Source organism: Ascaphus truei, chromosome 4, assembly GCF_040206685.1.
Source record: "Ascaphus truei isolate aAscTru1 chromosome 4, aAscTru1.hap1, whole genome shotgun sequence".
Lineage (NCBI taxonomy): Eukaryota > Metazoa > Chordata > Amphibia > Anura > Ascaphidae > Ascaphus > Ascaphus truei.
Window position 1 is genome coordinate 120563686 of NC_134486.1, and position 17517 is coordinate 120581202.

General features: G+C 39.5%; 1 protein-coding gene across 16 annotated transcripts in view; it reads left to right on the forward strand.

The window, feature by feature from the left end:
• Window positions 1-17517, forward strand: part of SYNE1 (spectrin repeat containing nuclear envelope protein 1) — a 603546-nt gene that overhangs the window by 440969 nt on the left and 145060 nt on the right. For 9 of the 16 annotated variants that reach the window (XM_075596504.1, XM_075596505.1, XM_075596514.1 and 6 more), the window contains 6 exons: window positions 5760-5924; window positions 6742-6903; window positions 7478-7672; window positions 9427-9600; window positions 10789-10980; window positions 13775-13822. In XM_075596504.1, the coding sequence (XP_075452619.1) occupies window positions 5760-5924; window positions 6742-6903; window positions 7478-7672; window positions 9427-9600; window positions 10789-10980; window positions 13775-13822 (936 nt within the window). The remainder of the gene's footprint in view (window positions 1-5759; window positions 5925-6741; window positions 6904-7477; window positions 7673-9426; window positions 9601-10788; window positions 10981-13774; window positions 13823-17517) is intronic. The other 7 variants (XM_075596509.1, XM_075596513.1, XM_075596520.1 and 4 more) reach the window with 3 other exon arrangements.

Genomic DNA, 17517 nt, shown 5'->3' on the forward strand with positions numbered 1-17517 from the left:
GGGTGATCCAAGGGCAAGAGCACAGCATATGCACCAGATCAGCTGATTCTCCACATTGTTTTGGACACAATGGGGAGTTTCCTGGGATAAATCTGGATCATTTTAGTGGACCAAAGCATTTTAAGCTTGCAAACCATGCCAAGGTAAGCCTTAGGAGAGATTTTTACAGGTACAGTAGTGTTAGGACTTGCATAGAGGGGATACCGTGGCATAGTTTGCAAGCTTAACATGCTTTGGCCAAAGAATTTAACTTAATGACCGTTACTTATGAAAAGAAAAACAGATAAGTACTTAACTATATAATGTTTCAAGTTGGATGTACTGTAGCACTGGGGCTTTTTGTCTTTTGTTATAAAGCAGAGAAGCAGTACAAATGTGCTATGATCAGCAAAACAGGGCAGCAAGTCTTATGGTCATATACAATATGTGTCTGCCTTTTTAGCATTTTGCATAACTGCATAGTCTATAAACCTTTCACTGCATGAGTTCTTTATGATCCTACTTTGCAATATGCCATCTAGCAATATTTGACTCCTGTACTGTATGTGAAAAAAAACCAGTGTTGTGCCTTTGTTTTTGTTTGCGTACCTTTGTGCGTTGTGTACAAGATTGTAACTTGTAGAGCAGCTATATAATGATTGTATCCATCTCGTATTATCAACTGAATCATTTAGCCACACAATTGTTAGTTGAAGTGTTTATTGGTTCTTGCATGCAACAAACAATAACCCTTGTAAACAAGTACAGTAGGCAACATATTGTTGATCCAATGTTTAAACCAGCAAACTGTGGCAACCAATATTTGTTTCCTCATCTACCATTCCTCCAGATTAATCATTTCCCATTCCAAAAATGGCCCACAACTTCTTTTCCAGCAAGACAATCAGCAATGGAAGTAATGTCTGCATAAAATGTAAAGGGGACATATATGTATTATAAGCACAGGTGAATCATCAAATGTTGCATTTACTTGTTTGCTTGGAAGCTAGGAAGTTTATGTAACACATGTACACCCCTCCCCCCCCCCCCCCCCCTTCTGGGAGATACACGGCTAGTTACTGTCTCTGTGTGGTGCTGAGTTGGTCCAGGAGAGCTGAGTGGATCTGCGATGAAGTGGAGATCAGGACAGGCTTGTGATGTCATCTGGTCCGGTGTCAGCACCTCCCGCTTCAGGGAACTCTGGTAGTACCAGAGGCAGTCTCCATCTGAAGCTTTATCCCATACACCTCCTCACTGACAGGCAGGTATATAATAGAACAGGGACTCTATTGCATCACTGCATAGATATTATAACAGCAGGTACAGGGTCTCAGAAGATTCCAGGCTTCTGGATGATGCATGCTCTTGAGTCTGGAGCCTTTAGATCTTATAGGCCAGCCATGAGGCCTGGCTGGGTTCTCCCTTCCAGCCGGGATGGAGGAAACCCACATCCACCTCCTAAGGAGGAGGGGAACAGACTAACCCACTAACTTTTGGCTCTTCCGTTCAGAGGAACCAGAAGGGCGGGCTCAAGGTCTGTACCTATACCAGATAGGCTGTTACCAGGCCATGAGTCACCACCACCTTCTGTCACTCAAAAGGTAGCAGGAGGGGGGTCAAAAGCCCACAGATTAACCTGTCACTGCCCAGACTGCTTAGGACTGACGTGACAGGTAGGAGAGACAGGTAGAAGGGACTTACCATGTTACATTTACATTGGCCATGTTGAATTTCAAGAAGGCCCCCAAAACATTTACAGTCTCTGTACTAAGGCAAAAGTGAAACAGTTCTGGGCAACAGCTTTGTACCATCTCTATTGAAGGGAATAGGTGTTGTGTTGTTCGGTACATTTAGTGGCCCAGAATTGCTCCACGTTTCCCTTAATAGATGGACAGCTTTAATTTTAATTATCTCTGGAATCCTAACTTTCTCACAATGTACGAGTGACACACACCGGGACACCCCCTGCTTTTGGTAGTGTAAACCCAATATTTAATGTTGGCAGGTGTGTTGTTTTAGAAAGGCAGTATGATGTAACCAAGCAAGTGGATCTGCAGCATCATGTCCACTTTGCTGATGATAGGGGCATCTAGCAAAGGCTGTTGTAGTAAATGACAAAGATGACAAAAGAAAGCATACCTTTTAGCAATGTGCTCCCAAGGTCTCTATCCTGCAAAATGTGAAAGTCAAAACTAAATGGGAAAATTGTCTAGTTAGAATATAACTTTGAATTCATCTAGGCTGAATTAAACGTGCACATTGCTAAAAGGTATCCATTTTCTTGTCCTCTTTGTTATTTACCATTGAGTACATACACCTAGTTGTAGCACCTGTCTATGCAGTAGTTGTCATATCCTAGAGCAGTTACACCTTCACTGTTGTATCTGTTGGAATGAACACTAGGTGTGGCGTGGAAAATAGACAGACAAAATGAAAATGAGGTTAAAAAGTAACCCTTGAACGTGTGCGCTTCAGATTATAGAGGTATTACTTAGCAAATAGGGATTAGGAAAGATAGAAGATTGCGTATTTCTGCTGAATGATGCCTTATACGCATCGCACTTTTCTTCTGGATTGGTTCAAATGGACAGAAAAGGGAAGAGGACATGGCGAACACCCAATAAAAAGGATTGTGATGTTAAAATGCAACAGGAACAAGTAAAAAAATTCCAGAACAGTGAAAATTCGCAGAGAAAAAAAAGAATTAACATACATTAATGTAAAAATAGCTACTGTTATAAGATCACTAAGTTATACACAAGGCCAAGATAAACACATGCCAGGAAAACATGGGAGGGAATGTTTGCATTTAGGGCAAAAGGCTGTATTCAATGATAAGCCTCTTCCATGCTTCTTTAATCCCTTCGCTGCCAGGTGGTCCCTTTGGTAAAATAGGGAATAAAGTGCGGCGCCACAATGAATTCTCATTCATCTTCCATATGTTTTAGATGTAATGTTTTTGGTGGCAGTGATACATTTTTAATCCCATCTGTGTTTAAGGGATTCACATGTCGAGAACAGATAATAGCAACACAAGCATTTGTTTTTGTTTGCGCCTTTGGAGAGTGCAGTGCTGAAAGAAAGCGGAGTCAAAGTTAGTGCGATCAGTAGAAGCCAGTGAACTGTGCAATTATTGCCAGAGCGGGTCTGAAACTCGCATTGGTGGTCTCTTTACCTTTTGCTGTTGCTGGCCTCTCTGGCAGCGAGGGGGTTAAAATGGCATACTGTACCATTCTTGCGTTCACCTGGGTCCGCGTGTTCACCCATTCACTAGCACAGGGATGGCCAACTGCAGTCCTTAAGGGCCACCAGCAGGTCAGGTTTTCAGGATATCCCTGCTTCAGCACAGGTGGCTCAATCAGTGGCTCAGTCAATGACCTGTGTTGAAGCAAGGATACTGAAAACCTGTATACATAACTTGTGAGATACCGCTCACCACAATATAAATGTAATCATAAAGCATAGTATAGTTCCTGCTGGGGCGCAGCTTACTATATGCTGTTTGTATCTGCCCTGCTATCTACCTCTGAGCATACCATTGAGTATTTTGACCTGATGGTTTGCCTAACGGCATAGTACTGCTTACACTGCATTACACTCCACCCTGAGTTAAAGAGACGTGATAGATATTTGCATTCTGACATCAACTCACTGACTTTGTCTCACTCACTACGATCCACTCACCTGTTTCAGGGATCTATTTTGAGAATAATTTGGATTTATCCATGGTTATCCCTGGACTGGTTGTCACCCGTTACATATATGTTTTAATTGTTTTTATGATAGTTTAGAGTATGTGTTATATATTATGTGTCACTTTGGTTGATTAATAAAATATTTATTATTTTTGCCATCTGGCTTTTAGTGGCAATTGCCCTCCCAGAGTGCTGGGAGCGATTGCTTACCTGTTCCTCACAGCTAATTAAATTACTCATACAGTGGGTATTTAAACCCTGCAAAATATTCCTAGCTTTGTTGCGCAGTTAATGAGGATCTTTCAGGAGGACTCTTTGTCTCCTTATGTGTTTATACTGAAAACCTGACCTGTTGATGGCACTTGAGGACTGAAGTTGGCCACCCTGCACTAGTACAACAAGCTAATTTTCCATCATTTGTTATTTTCACAACACCCTAGGGATAATGTTTTATTTGATATCATCCATCAAATAAAATCATCTTAGAAAATATAATACAAGGGAGGCGGAACTAAAAATGTAGAGCTGAGGAATGTTAAAACTGGCAGCACTTAAAATCTGTCAGAAAATATGATGTAAACATGCAGTAATTGAGTTGACAATGGACTCTGAAATATTAGCAAGTTATGGACGGCTTTTAGCAGTCTCACTGGTGCAGAAAAAATCCATCTGAAAGCACCGAGATTTTTTTTCCATTGCTAAATCCTCTGTTATTTTTTTTATCAACTAGGAAATACTTTGTTTAAAGCCCTTTTAAGTGGTTGAAAAGACATCGGGACATATTTACTAAGCAGTCCTAAGCCATAAGATTCCTTCCAGCTGTGGAAGACACTTTACTTCCCATAGTCTGTGGACTGTAAGGTACCTTCCAATGTCTGAAAGTATCTTGTCTCAGAAGACTGCGTAGTAGTAGGTATTGGCCATAGTGTGCTGTAGCTTGAGCAACGTTTTAATGTTACATAGTTTATTAGAAATAAAAATATCACATGTGAGCACGTTCCCATCTCAGACAGGTCTGCAACACTGCTTGTCACCATTATCTCCTAGCATACAGTGCTTCCACTGCAGCAGATGAACACACAGTGCCACCTTTTCCTTCAAATCCATATTAGCATGGACCCTATGATCTTATGCCTGCTGCATTACACAGCTTTTCAGCACAACCTGCATTAAGAAGTGCAAAGCAAGTAAACCTACTCACAGATGGCAATTTTAACCATTTGTGTCTCATCAGTGCCGCTTTGGTTATATTGGCTTTGCAATTTCAAGCTGGTTTCAATCGCACATTAAATAAGTTATGGTGGGGGGAAAAAAGTGACAAAAACCTCTACCGCACAGCATACAGCAAATAAAAATATCACTGGTGAACACATTCACATGTTTCAGACAGGTCTGCAACCCTGCTTGTTACAATTATCCCATAGCATACAATGCAGCTTGGGATTCTGGGAAATGACATGGTAATGAGCACACAGTTTCACTCTTTGCTTCAAATCCATTTCACCTATTTATTAAAACACCGATACAAATTACAGTACCTCCATTTACGATACAATGATATTTAGAAGAACTCACCTGCATAAAATAGCCCATGTAGTTTCACTTACATTTTAATTTTACATAGTCTAGCAATAGATTGCAGACTTCCAGACAGTTTTTAGGGATCTCTTCCCTGTCTGGTTAACCAACAAAATACTGCCCGAGAACACCAACCTTTATTTGATGATTAAATTGAATGAGAGTAAGACCTGAATGGCAAGTATAGAATTAGTGTCATTTGAAAGATACAGTAGCATTATATTTTATTTACTGCACACATATTTATCATGACAACGTTTTCAAATAACCAAGTAGGTTCCACTATAGAATTTACATCAACAAGCATCAACAGATCATAATGTAAGAAGCAACATGGAAATATAGTTTCATTATACTGCACATGTGGTATATGATAATCTGTGTCAAAAATAAACCAACGTAAGATATATTTGATATCATAGCTTGTATCCCCTTTATAATTGTAACTGGAGTGCATGCTTGCGATCCTATAGGTTTTCTGTTGAAAGTACTATGTTGTGCTCTTAGGACATTGCTTATTACCAGGCCTTATCTGCTGACCAGTTGCAGGCAGAAGCTGCCAAGATCCAAACCAACACTACTTCTCAAGAGTTCTACGAGCCAGGGCTGGAGTCAGCTGCCAACGCCAAACTAGATGATCTGCAACGTTCATGGGAAACACTGAAGAATGTGGTGGGTTTTCATTTGGAATTTGACATAGAAAACAGATACAATTATTAGGGCCATTGTAAGTGGCATAAACAGTAATTCCTTACAGTAAAGCAGAGGTTCTTAAGCTGGTGTCCATGGACTACTTCTAAACTCCTTTGCTTCAGCTACAGTATGTACAAATCAGGGGGTTAGCAATAAGTATGCCATGTGCATGGATAGTTATTCAATAAGGAGTGGGAAAATTCCCTATAGAACAGAATTTTTAAAAACATTTATTTAACTCAAAGCTTTTGCTGCTAGTGATGTCAATACAAAAAAATTGTAGGCAATAAATTTGTTGAACATTAGATATTGTCTGGTTATTGTATACTTGAAGGGAGGTTGGTAATTCCTTTTTTTTGTAAATATAAGTTTTAATGTAAATATGCACAGAATCAGGTTGATCTCCATGCTATATTACCAATGCAATTATATTCCAGGAGACCAACCTGTATTTTTTAAATACTCCTTTGGTTAAATCTGTGATTGATAGACTGCTGCATTAGCAGCATTTGGGGTTAAGGTGCACTTTGAGGTCTATCTTATTAGTTACCTGTATGATTTAATCACTGGAACTGTATGAAGAATTTTAGATGAAGTTTGATTGATATCCATTTGCTATCTCATTTGACCCTCAGAGGTGCCCTCATTTGTGTGTTGGCAAGCAGAGGGAGCCATGCACACCAACAAATAGTAAAAGTAGAATTCATGCAAAAAGATAATTTCATGACTATACAAGTCAAAAAGTATCATTTGCCTTTGGACATTGTAAATATTGTTTCCCCTCTTTGTAATTAAGATTGGTGAAAAACAGCGGACCTTATATGAGGCTCTTGAACGGCAGCAAAGATACCAAGACTCTCTCCAATCTATTTCCACAAAAATGGAGACCATTGAAGTAAAACTGAATGAGAGTCTGGAGCCCAGCAAAACTCCTGAAAGCCAAATGGCTGGACATCAGGTGAGAAAAGTTTGTTTATTGTGTTATCCCCCCCCTGCTATACATTGACTACTGAGCAATGTATGAATATGCTTTATATGTACAAACCTGACCTTTTTTGAGCTTTTAAATATTTACTGTGCCACTCCCTCAGGTATTACTCTTAAGACAAGGGTTCTCAACTCGAGTCCTCAAGACCCCCCAACAAGTTAGGATATCCCTGCTTCAGCACAGATGCCACTGACTGAGCCACCTATGCTTACGCAGGGATATCCTGAAAATCTGACCTGTTGGGGGTCTTGGATACTGGAGTTGAGAACCCCCTGTCTTAACCAACAGTGAAAGGGCATTTTCTATCCATTACCAGAAATATTAGCTTGAAAAAGGATGAGGAAGACTTGTATTGGTAAATCAGTAAGACAAGACTCCTAAATATTGAGTAGATATTGTATTCAAAAATGCACATTTTCAATCTTAACAGCAGTGCTTCTTGATTTTAAATTCAAAAAGAGGGGACTGCACCTTTAATTGTATCTGTACTGCACTGTGTTGTAATTCTTTCCGATCAGCTTGTACTGTACTTCTTCCTTTCCAGGCTTTGATGGAGGAAATTTTAATGTTGCAAGATGAGATCAGTAAGCTCCAGGCATCCTTTGCAGATGAACTGGTGTCTGAATCTCTGGACTCTGATGCTGCTGACCAGCTGGCTCTTCAGTCTACACTCACTGTCTTGGCAGAGAGAATGGCCACCATCAGAATGAAGGCTTCAGGGAAACGGCAACTCTTGGAGGTGCAAAGAATATTCTGAACAAACATACTTTTTTAACGCTTTTAAAGAATCAGTGTGACATAGCAATACATATTAGGAATAGGCAGCCATATAGGGCTATATTTACTTGAATGTGCAGTACGTTGTCTTCCAATGCCGGAAGGTATCTCATGGAATAGTACTGCTTAGTAAATATGGACCATGATGTATTTCATACCAGCATAATTAGCATAATATTTGTTCAGTTATAATAAATAACAAAACATAATGGAAACAAGTAACTATAAGAATGATTTAAGAATAATGCAGATATTTTGGTTCACATCTGTCAAGTTGGAGGTACCCGAGGTTCTGCTTTTTTGTTAAGGTGGTACAAAACCAAATAAGATTGTTGACTGCTGGTATAGACTATGGTCCATTTTTTCTAACCAGTACTGGGTCATAAGGCACTTTATGGCCCACTTACTTCATTGCACCATAAGGTGTTGTACCTCATGACTTATAGTAGCACGACTTGGTAACTATGGTCCTATATCATGGTTAAATTAAGGTTCAGTATTTGCTATCATTTGTGAGGTTTAGTTCTTCTACTTTGGTCTGCATAGAAGACTCCAATGCGAAAAAGTCATTTTTTATCAGAGGCCTATGGAAATATACAGACAAAAGATTGGGATAACCCAAAAACACAGTGCATCAAAAACCTTATGTGCAAAGACTCAAGGGACATATTCACATGTGGTAGAAATAGCATGTGAAATAATTGGTAAGTTCACATATACTTCTAAATGATAAATCCCGCACAAAGAAGGTAAGTCCTGTTGATAGAAGTAAGTTGAATTAATATAGCATGTACTGTAGCATAGAAGGCTCCAATGCGAAAAAGTCATTTTTATCAGAGAGGCCTATGGAAATATACAGATTTTACCAATGATGGAATATTGTGGTTAGTAAATGAGACATACGCGGACTTATTTCTTAAAGTTCTTCCTTGAGCACCGCATGAAAACGTTAACTGTGAAAGCTAATTATTGGTTTAATTATGCTATCTAAATCTATGTCTAAAATGTCTAAAATATCTCATGTGCATTTGGCTCCTAGGGGTAGATTCATGTGATACGCACGACAGCGTAAAAACTAAGGCTGGGCATTGTCACTGCTGTTTTAATTCTGGAATGGTTTGGGTTTTGGATGATAACAAATGAGGGGGAAATTTTTTTATAAAGCAGAAAAGGTTAACTCCAAGATTGCTGCGCTTATTAAATAAATAAATAAATCAGCAGATGAGTCTACTTCAGGTTTGGACTCGTATTTCGCTCAGATTTAAAAATGTATTCCGAAATACGAGTTGGACATCCGAACGAGCTTCAAAGTCCTGCTAACCTCTCCCATCCTTAGCAAAAATGTCTAATCAAATTAATCTCATGTGTTGTAATTTCATGAATCTACCACAGCACTACAACCTTTTTCTGCTTCATTCCAGTTTAGTCTCATTTAGTTTGCCATTAGTAGCCTTGTATACTTTAACCCAGTGTTACATATAATATCAATATCCTTCAGAACCACTGTATCTTATCGTTTGGGTCTTTTTAGTGGGTTGCTAGGAAAGGAAGACCTGCAAAAAAATCATGTGCATGGTTACTTTGCAGTGTCCGGAGGATAAGATTTGTGTTTATTTGACCAGTGCACCATAGTTTTTCCAAAGATCGGATGCTTCCTGTCAAAGGAAATTAATTTCATTGCTCTTTTAAAAAATAACATAATAATGATATCATTAGGAAAAACTGAATGAGCAACTGGAAGAGCAACGACATGAACAAGCTCTTCAGAGATACCGCAGTGAAGCAGATGAACTTGATCACTGGCTGCTGAGCATCAGAGCTACATTGGACAATGCTTTACTTGCCTTCGAGGAACCAATGGACATGGAGACACAGCTGGTTGACTGCCAGGTAAACACTAGGTCATGCAATTTTAGTCAGGTCTAGAGTTGGGCCTTAAACCGCTTTGTTTGTAATATTGAGATAATAAAAAACGATGCGTAGAATCGTAGAATAAAAATCCGATCATTCAAATACATTTTCTAATATGGTTATCATGGGAAATGTGTTGTTACTCTAGTCTGGTATTGTTCAAAACTATAGAATGTCAGACAATTCCATAATAAATTCATAATGTCATAATGTTATTGTGTATGAAAATGAGGCTGCATGAATACCTATGTGAGTTGTAATAAAAATGTATTTAATGATTTCAAACGTATACATTGTTTAATGACTTTGTTTACTAAAAATGCCATTGATGAAAGACTCACACATACAGTTAAGGGCGCAAATCCCTAAAAAACAGAGACGTCCCCCGGAGCTAAATGTGATCACGCTAGCTGAGAAGCAGTAGCCTGGGGCAAATTGGGGAAACAAAATGGCAGCCAGGGTCAGGTATTGCTCCAGTAGCTAATAGAAAAATGTTGTGACTGTATTGGTGTCTCTGGCGGCCACGTTATTAGTCCACGAGCATTTTATAGTTTTTCTTTTTTTGTTAAAAAAAAAAACGGATAACAAAAAATCCCAACAAATATCTCAGGAACTGGAGGAACCACCGATTTTAGCTCTGAGGGGAGGTAAGATATATATATTTACAAAAAAAAATATTTGCACAAGTTTGCATAAAGTTACAAATCACAGCATTAGTTCACAGAAGGATACACGACACAGATCTGTTTATACAGGTCAGTCAGCAAAGAGGATTATGTAAATATGCTTAGAGCCATTCAGAAACCATTGGAGAACAGCAGCTTGTTAGTAAAGCACATGGGTCATTTGTAGACAGAGAAGAAACAAGAAAGATAATGTGGGGCTTATAGTCTATCTACTGACAGTATGGAGTATTTATGGCCACGTCACAGCAATTTTATTGAGGAATGATGTGGCTTTTATCAAGAATGTAATATTTTCTAATCAGATGCCAAAGGGTGAACTTCACACAGTGCAAATATTGGATGGATCACCAAAGAAAAATGATCCTGCTTTCTCGCTTTGCTCGTAATAGTGAGATAGGCTTTGGCATTCAGCTGCCAGTTTCATCAAGGTGCTGGGTATTGTAAAATGTTTGAATTTGCTTCTCTATTTTCACTGCTGCAGAACATGCTTCTGGAAATAGAGCAGAAGGTGGTGGCTCTGTCAGAGCTCTCGGTGCACAATGAGAACTTGCTGATTGAAGGAAAGGCCCACACAAAGGACGAGGCTGAACAGTTGGCTATGAAACTTAGAACTTTGAAGGGAAGCCTTTTGGAACTGCAGAGGGTTCTGCAGGACAAACAGATCAGCATCCAGGTAATGCAAACATCTTGTATATGGCCCACTTATTAAAATAGATTGTGGTTCATTTTAATGCTTGGTGCTGGGATTACCTGTTGCCCCAATACTCACAAAAAGGTAAACACAAGTTTAATTAGCAATGTGTTTCTTGCCCCTTTAGCACAAAAGGGAGCCCATGTTCCCTTCTAGAGGTCTTAATTTGTATGTTATTACTTTTGTATTGACATGTTCAAGGTATGATACTCTTAAAGGCTTTGTAGTTGTTTTCTAAATTCAGACTTAGCATTTTGGCTTGTGACCAGGTTAAGGGTATTTTTGGGACTAACCTATAATCCTTTTATTGGCTTAAATTGCCTACCACTGACTTATGGTAACTACTGTACACATTGTTCAATACACTAGTTTAGTGATTACCTAGCAGTGTTCTATGGACCATTACTGAACTGTTTTGTGCCTGGAAGAATATCTGTTCTAGCAGTATCAGATTAGAGAGTCCTGCTTTAGACATACAGTATTTACATTACTCCCTCCAATTACAAAGCACACCAAGCACTATCTCAAACCTAACGATGCAGATATGTCTCCCCTCTCAATCACAACACATGAATCCGACATATACAAAACAATAGGTGACACTGCCTCACATAGTATCTATAAATATCTATAAGTTTACGTGCCTATACGAAAAAGTGTTGTTGTCTCCAGAACCCACATAGAGCCAGCTAGTAAATTGCATAGAATATTATTTCAGACGGTGCTTTGATATACAAATATTGAATGTGGATAGTAATTAGGTAAAAATATATTTTTTACAGTAATAAAATCCAAAAAGTCAAAGTAATACTCTCCACTAGGTAGATTCATTTCTATATGTGCCGAGATTATAGTATGCAGAATAAAGGGAGTAATATGTATAAGGGTGTCAATACAAGTAATACTGTATTTAGGGGACATCTTTTATTGACACCCTTATGCATATTACTACTTTTATTCTACCTATACACTCTGCATAATTTCTCCACATATGAACATCAATCTACCTAGTGGATGAGTATTACTTTTGCTTGTTGTATTTTATTATTATAATGGTTGCTGTTCAAAAGGTTTTTTAACCTAATTACTATCCACATTAAATATCTGTGTGTATCTATATGTAACACGGTCCTCCCCCCCACCCCCAACCTCACTTAGGGACCAGTTTTGGGGAGTAGGCGTATTACCAGGTGTGTATGTGTGGTGCTCTACCTGTAGGTTTGCAGGAGGTCTGAGTTGTCTGCCAGATGGTAAGGAGACAGGAACAGGACTGGCTCTAACAGGTCTCTGGGTTCTTCTGGGTTGGTGTCAGCGCCTCCAGCGGTGATGGAAACCATGGGGTGTGGGTGTCAGCCCCCATCACTGCACGATCATATCCCTCCTGCCCAGAAACTGACACCAGAGGCAGAGGTATCTTTGAACGGATTTTATTGCAGGGCATGCTGCATCAGCTCTTCTTTGCAGCGCATCACATTCTCCACTATCCCCAGGCTTTCTAGAAGGTGCATACCTGTCAGTAGGGCTCTGATCCTGGTGGTCTCAAGGCCAGCCAGCCTAAAGTGAGCATGCTTGCCCCGCCATGGGGAAGGTTGACAGCTCTGTCCTCTCTCACTGAGGAGCAGAGGACAAGGACCCCTTCTCTCCCTCCTCACTCTCTGAAGAGCTGACTGGAAGCACACCCTCACTCCTGGAGGAGCAGGGGAACAACCTCGCTCCCTCCTCACTCTCTGAGGAGCTGAGAGGAAGAACCCCCTCACTCTCTGAAGAGCTGAGAGGAAGAACCACTAACTTTTGGCTACTCCCCTAGAAAACTCTGGAAGGGGCAGGCTCATGGACTGTACCCACCTACAAGGGGCTGTACACAGGCCACGAGTCACCACCTACCTTCCTTCACTTTCAAGGGAAACAGAAAGGGGGGGTCATTGGCCCATAGATTAACCTGCTAATGCTTGGAACTTAACAAGACTTACATAGCATATACACTATGTGTAGAGATACAAGTACTTATGGAACATATCATATATATAATCATTACATTTTAAGTTATGGTGGGTGAAAAAGGCAAAAAAAAACTCCACCGTTAGCATATAGCCAATAAAGAATATCCCTTGCGAGCAAATTCACATGTCTTAGACAGGTCTGCAACCATGCCTTTCAACCATTATCACCTCGCTTACAGTGCTCCCACTGCAGCAATGGATTCTGGGAAATGACATGCAAATGAGCACACAATGTGTCACCTTTTGCCTGAAATATCCATACACACGGAGCCCATTTAAGCTGACGCATCGCAGTTGACACAGCTTTTAAGCACAGCATGCGACTAGCAAAGCAAGTCAAACCACTCACAGACATGTTTCAACCTTGATGGATATATATATATATATATATATATATTCTGAAATATGATTCTATATACTTTACTAACTGGCTCTATTGTGAGTTCTGCTTTTGTGTGCTGGGGACAACATCATTTTTGCCACAAATCACCATACAGCAAATACAATTATCACTTGTGAGCACATTCACACGTCTCAGACAGGTCTGCAACCCTGCTTTTCACCATTATCTCCTAGCATACAATGCTTCCACTGCAGCCAGGATTTATGGAAACGTAACACCAGTTGTGCTGAATACTATAGGTGTGCAATTCATTGTAGAGCAATATTTTGTAGGCCTTTCAAGTCCTGGTTTTGTTCATTCCCCAAACTGTGATAAAATAAATAACTATGCTTTTCTTTAACAGTGTCTACTATATGTCTTGTTTATTCCATAGGCTAAACAAGCATGGGATGAGATGAAAGCCCACAAGAAAGCAGAACATGTAATATGTCTGTTTTTTTGCTTGGGATCTGCTTGCTTTAAATCTGATTTTTCTACTTCTTCTCAATTGTGTGCTGTGCAACTAAGACTTTTCATTTTTCTGTTGACTGATCAATAGAAACACTAAAGCTTTTACATTATCAGGCAACCAAGATTTTATGCCATTCATGTTCCCTTCTACAATTAAATATCAACAAGGCAGCTGGGCACTTTAAAAAAAATCCATTTTAATGAATATGGTGAAAGACAGCCACACTACCGACGTTTCAGTGCTAAAACCAGACCTTTTTCAGGGCTTCAAAAGTACTAAATCAGATGTATACTTACAAACAAATCATGATCACCATTTTACATAGGTGAATGCTTAGTGCAAAAAAAGTGCTGGTGTCACAGTGCAATAATATACAAAAACAATGTTTAAGTGAATGAAGTCCCGTAACTTAAGGTCCACAAGGCTACCTAAAAAGTCCTGCTGGCTGTCTGACAACCAGTTGGAGTTACTTCAGAAAAACAGACCTTTCTGGCGCTTGAACAATTAAGATGAAAATCTCCCTTAAGATATATGGATCCTTTCCGGTGGGGAAGTTTCCAGATACATTTAGGTCAAATGAAGTCTTTAACACCTCGGAAAATAGGAGACAAGAAAACCATACATGCCACCATAGTGTATTATCTTTGGATTGAGACAATAGCTGTTTAATGATCAGGGATGGAAGCAGAGGATACAATAAAGTATAACATTTTATACTCCATATGGAAACAATATAAAATATTGTTTAGCACAATCTAAACATGATAAAACATGTACACTTGTACATTTAGGCACATATCTTCACTCCTCCGCCGAGTAAAAATTACAATCCTACTCACGAAAAGTAACTAGGACATACAGTATGCCTTAGTGTGTGGATTTCACTGGCGTTCTGGTCCCAACTCGGTAACTGGTGCCTGGTCTCGGTCTCTTAGGTTAGCCACGTGGTCCTGACTCCTCCGACTCGTTGCCACTTGGCTTCTCTGCAGATGTCACCTCAGAATTCTTCCAGCTCTGGGGTCCTTGCTGTGCCACAACACCCTACGCGTTTCAAGACTCAGATTAAGAGTCTCTTCCTCTTATCTGGCCCCCGAGGAAGAGACATGCAATCTGAGTCTTGAAACGCCTAGGGTGTTGTGGCACAGCGAGGACCCCGTAGCTGGAACAATTCTCCAGGAGAAGCCGAGCGGCGACGAGTTAGAGGACCCCCGATGAAGCCATGCAGTTGAAACATACGTCGGGTACGTATGATGTCACTTCCTTAGTGACACCAGCTCATCGGAGAGGCGTGAACGCATTCTGGGTTTGGGTGCTTCACAGACTGCAGTCTTGGGCAGCAACAGCACTCTAATCGATTTTTTTGTTATACTAACTGCAATTGATATATTCTCCGTCACTGTCACAAGTTATCTAACAGTGTTATAAACATTGCTGCTAGTGTCAACATTTAAATTGATGTTCAGTACGACTGTAGCCACTTCACAAACTTATTTTATTGCTACTTTAAATACAAACCCAACTAAACAGTTTACTCTGCAACAGTTTAGTGTTAACAGGTTCCTATTCTGGGTCCCTACTTACAAACCTGGATTACTATTCTAATACTATACAGAAGGAAATACGGTATACTGATTATCTCACAGTTTAAGTATAACTCATTACCTATCAGCTAATAATCAGTGATAGGTTACGAAGTGGCTATATGACTGTATATCCATTTCGACAATTATATGTACTACCTGTACAGTTCATGAGCTTTACGTTGTAATTTATACTATAAATGTATGCATACTACTAATTAACTTGATCAGTAGCACATATACGCCCACACACCCTCCATCATTTTTGATTGATTTTATTTATTTTATCCGTTTGTTGTCGTTATGTCCAAACAGTATTATTTTAGTCAATACTATTGAAGCATATATTTTTAAATTAGGGTGTTTCATCAGTACCACACAAAGGGATTCTTTCTTTCTAAGTTTGTACATTAAGCCCATTTCCCTGTGACCACCGCCCCTCCACACTGTTTGGGATTTTCTCTAGTTATAACTAACCCTCTTTTCTACGTTTAGCTAGCTTAGCATATGACTTTAACAAGCGTATTTCAGTCTACTTCATTGTCCAAGTGCCAGGAAGCTCTGTTTATCTGAAGTACCCTTTTACAGTAACACAAATCCGTTAAGCATTTTAAATTAATACTTTCAGTGTGGGTAATATAGAGCCCTGTATAGAAACAGGTGCATTCAGCTGTTGCGCTTATAACATGAATCAATGAAAATTATTTTAATGAATATATATGACTAACAATTTTAACAGTAGTTATGATTTCCATCTGATTTATTTGAGCCTTGACCTTTTGCTGTCAGAGGAGCCAGTGATCCGTTACAGGCCATTCTGGCAGCAAAGGGGTGATCAGATATTGACATACAGTTTATACAGTATATGTCACAATTTTTGTATATAAATCGGTTATTTTCAGCCTATAACATCTACTAATAATCTGTTTTGCGTCCTTTTTACTAACTATTGTTACTTTACTCAACCATATGGTGTGCACAATATTAAAATATTATTACTATAATTTAAGAGAATAAAACAAATTGCTAGCACACAGCTTGAAATCTATCATCTACCCCAGGGATGCGCAAACTTTCTGCCCTGCAGCCAGCCCCTTTGCTCGTCCCCCCCCCACACCACACCCCCTTACCTAAGATTCAGCATCAAATTGTGCCGCAGGGTCACATGACGTCATGGCAACGTGACCCCACCCGAGGCGTCATTTGACACCGGAGACAAGGTAAGGAGGTAGGAGCGAGCAGGGGGGAGGCCAGGCAGGGTGGCACAGGGGGGAAAAGTTTGCGCACCCCTAGGTTAGTGTACAGATAAACATTATTATTAAGAAGTTCTGTTATGAAAAGGATGTATTCTGCTGCTTTAGTTTTTGTCCAATGCAGATGTACAGGTGTACCATTGTGGGATATGGTGGGACATTCTGTACCAAAATTGCCACTGAATCCTATGGACACTCTGTGGTACTCAGGAGTTATACAGTAAACGTTGTGTTATCTCAGGGAGCAATGTCACATGCTACAGGACATCTGTAAGATTTGAAAAGGTCCTACAAAGAAGGGAAACATTGCCAGTACATTTTGTTGGTTGAATATATTTAATCTTCAATGGACCTCTGCTTCACATACAGTACATCTGTATCTCATAAGCCTGGCTAGTTTACCTATAGTAATACAAAACAATGGATGGCTCTCTAACACTCTCTTAAATTATAGATCCCAGTGAACAAAATTATATAGTGACACAAATGTACTATATGCTAAACCAATAAACGGTGCATATAAGTGCTATGTGACTTCAACCTAAACCACTAAAAATAGTGAAAAAGGTGTTTAAATAAATGTAAGGGATATAAACCTCCACTCAACCCTCAATATAGACTTCCAAAAGTCTTGCCAAATGATTTTCTCCAAATGTAAGGGGAGAGGTGGTGAAAACTATGTAAAAAAGAAAAATTACAATATGCAATATTGCTAGGTATATATAGAAAAAGTGTGTGTGAAAAGGCCTCCAAAATTCCTACTCCCAATTGAGCAATCAATAAAGGCATTATCCCAATCAGTGGCAGTAGTATCCCTGTCTTGGGTACGATG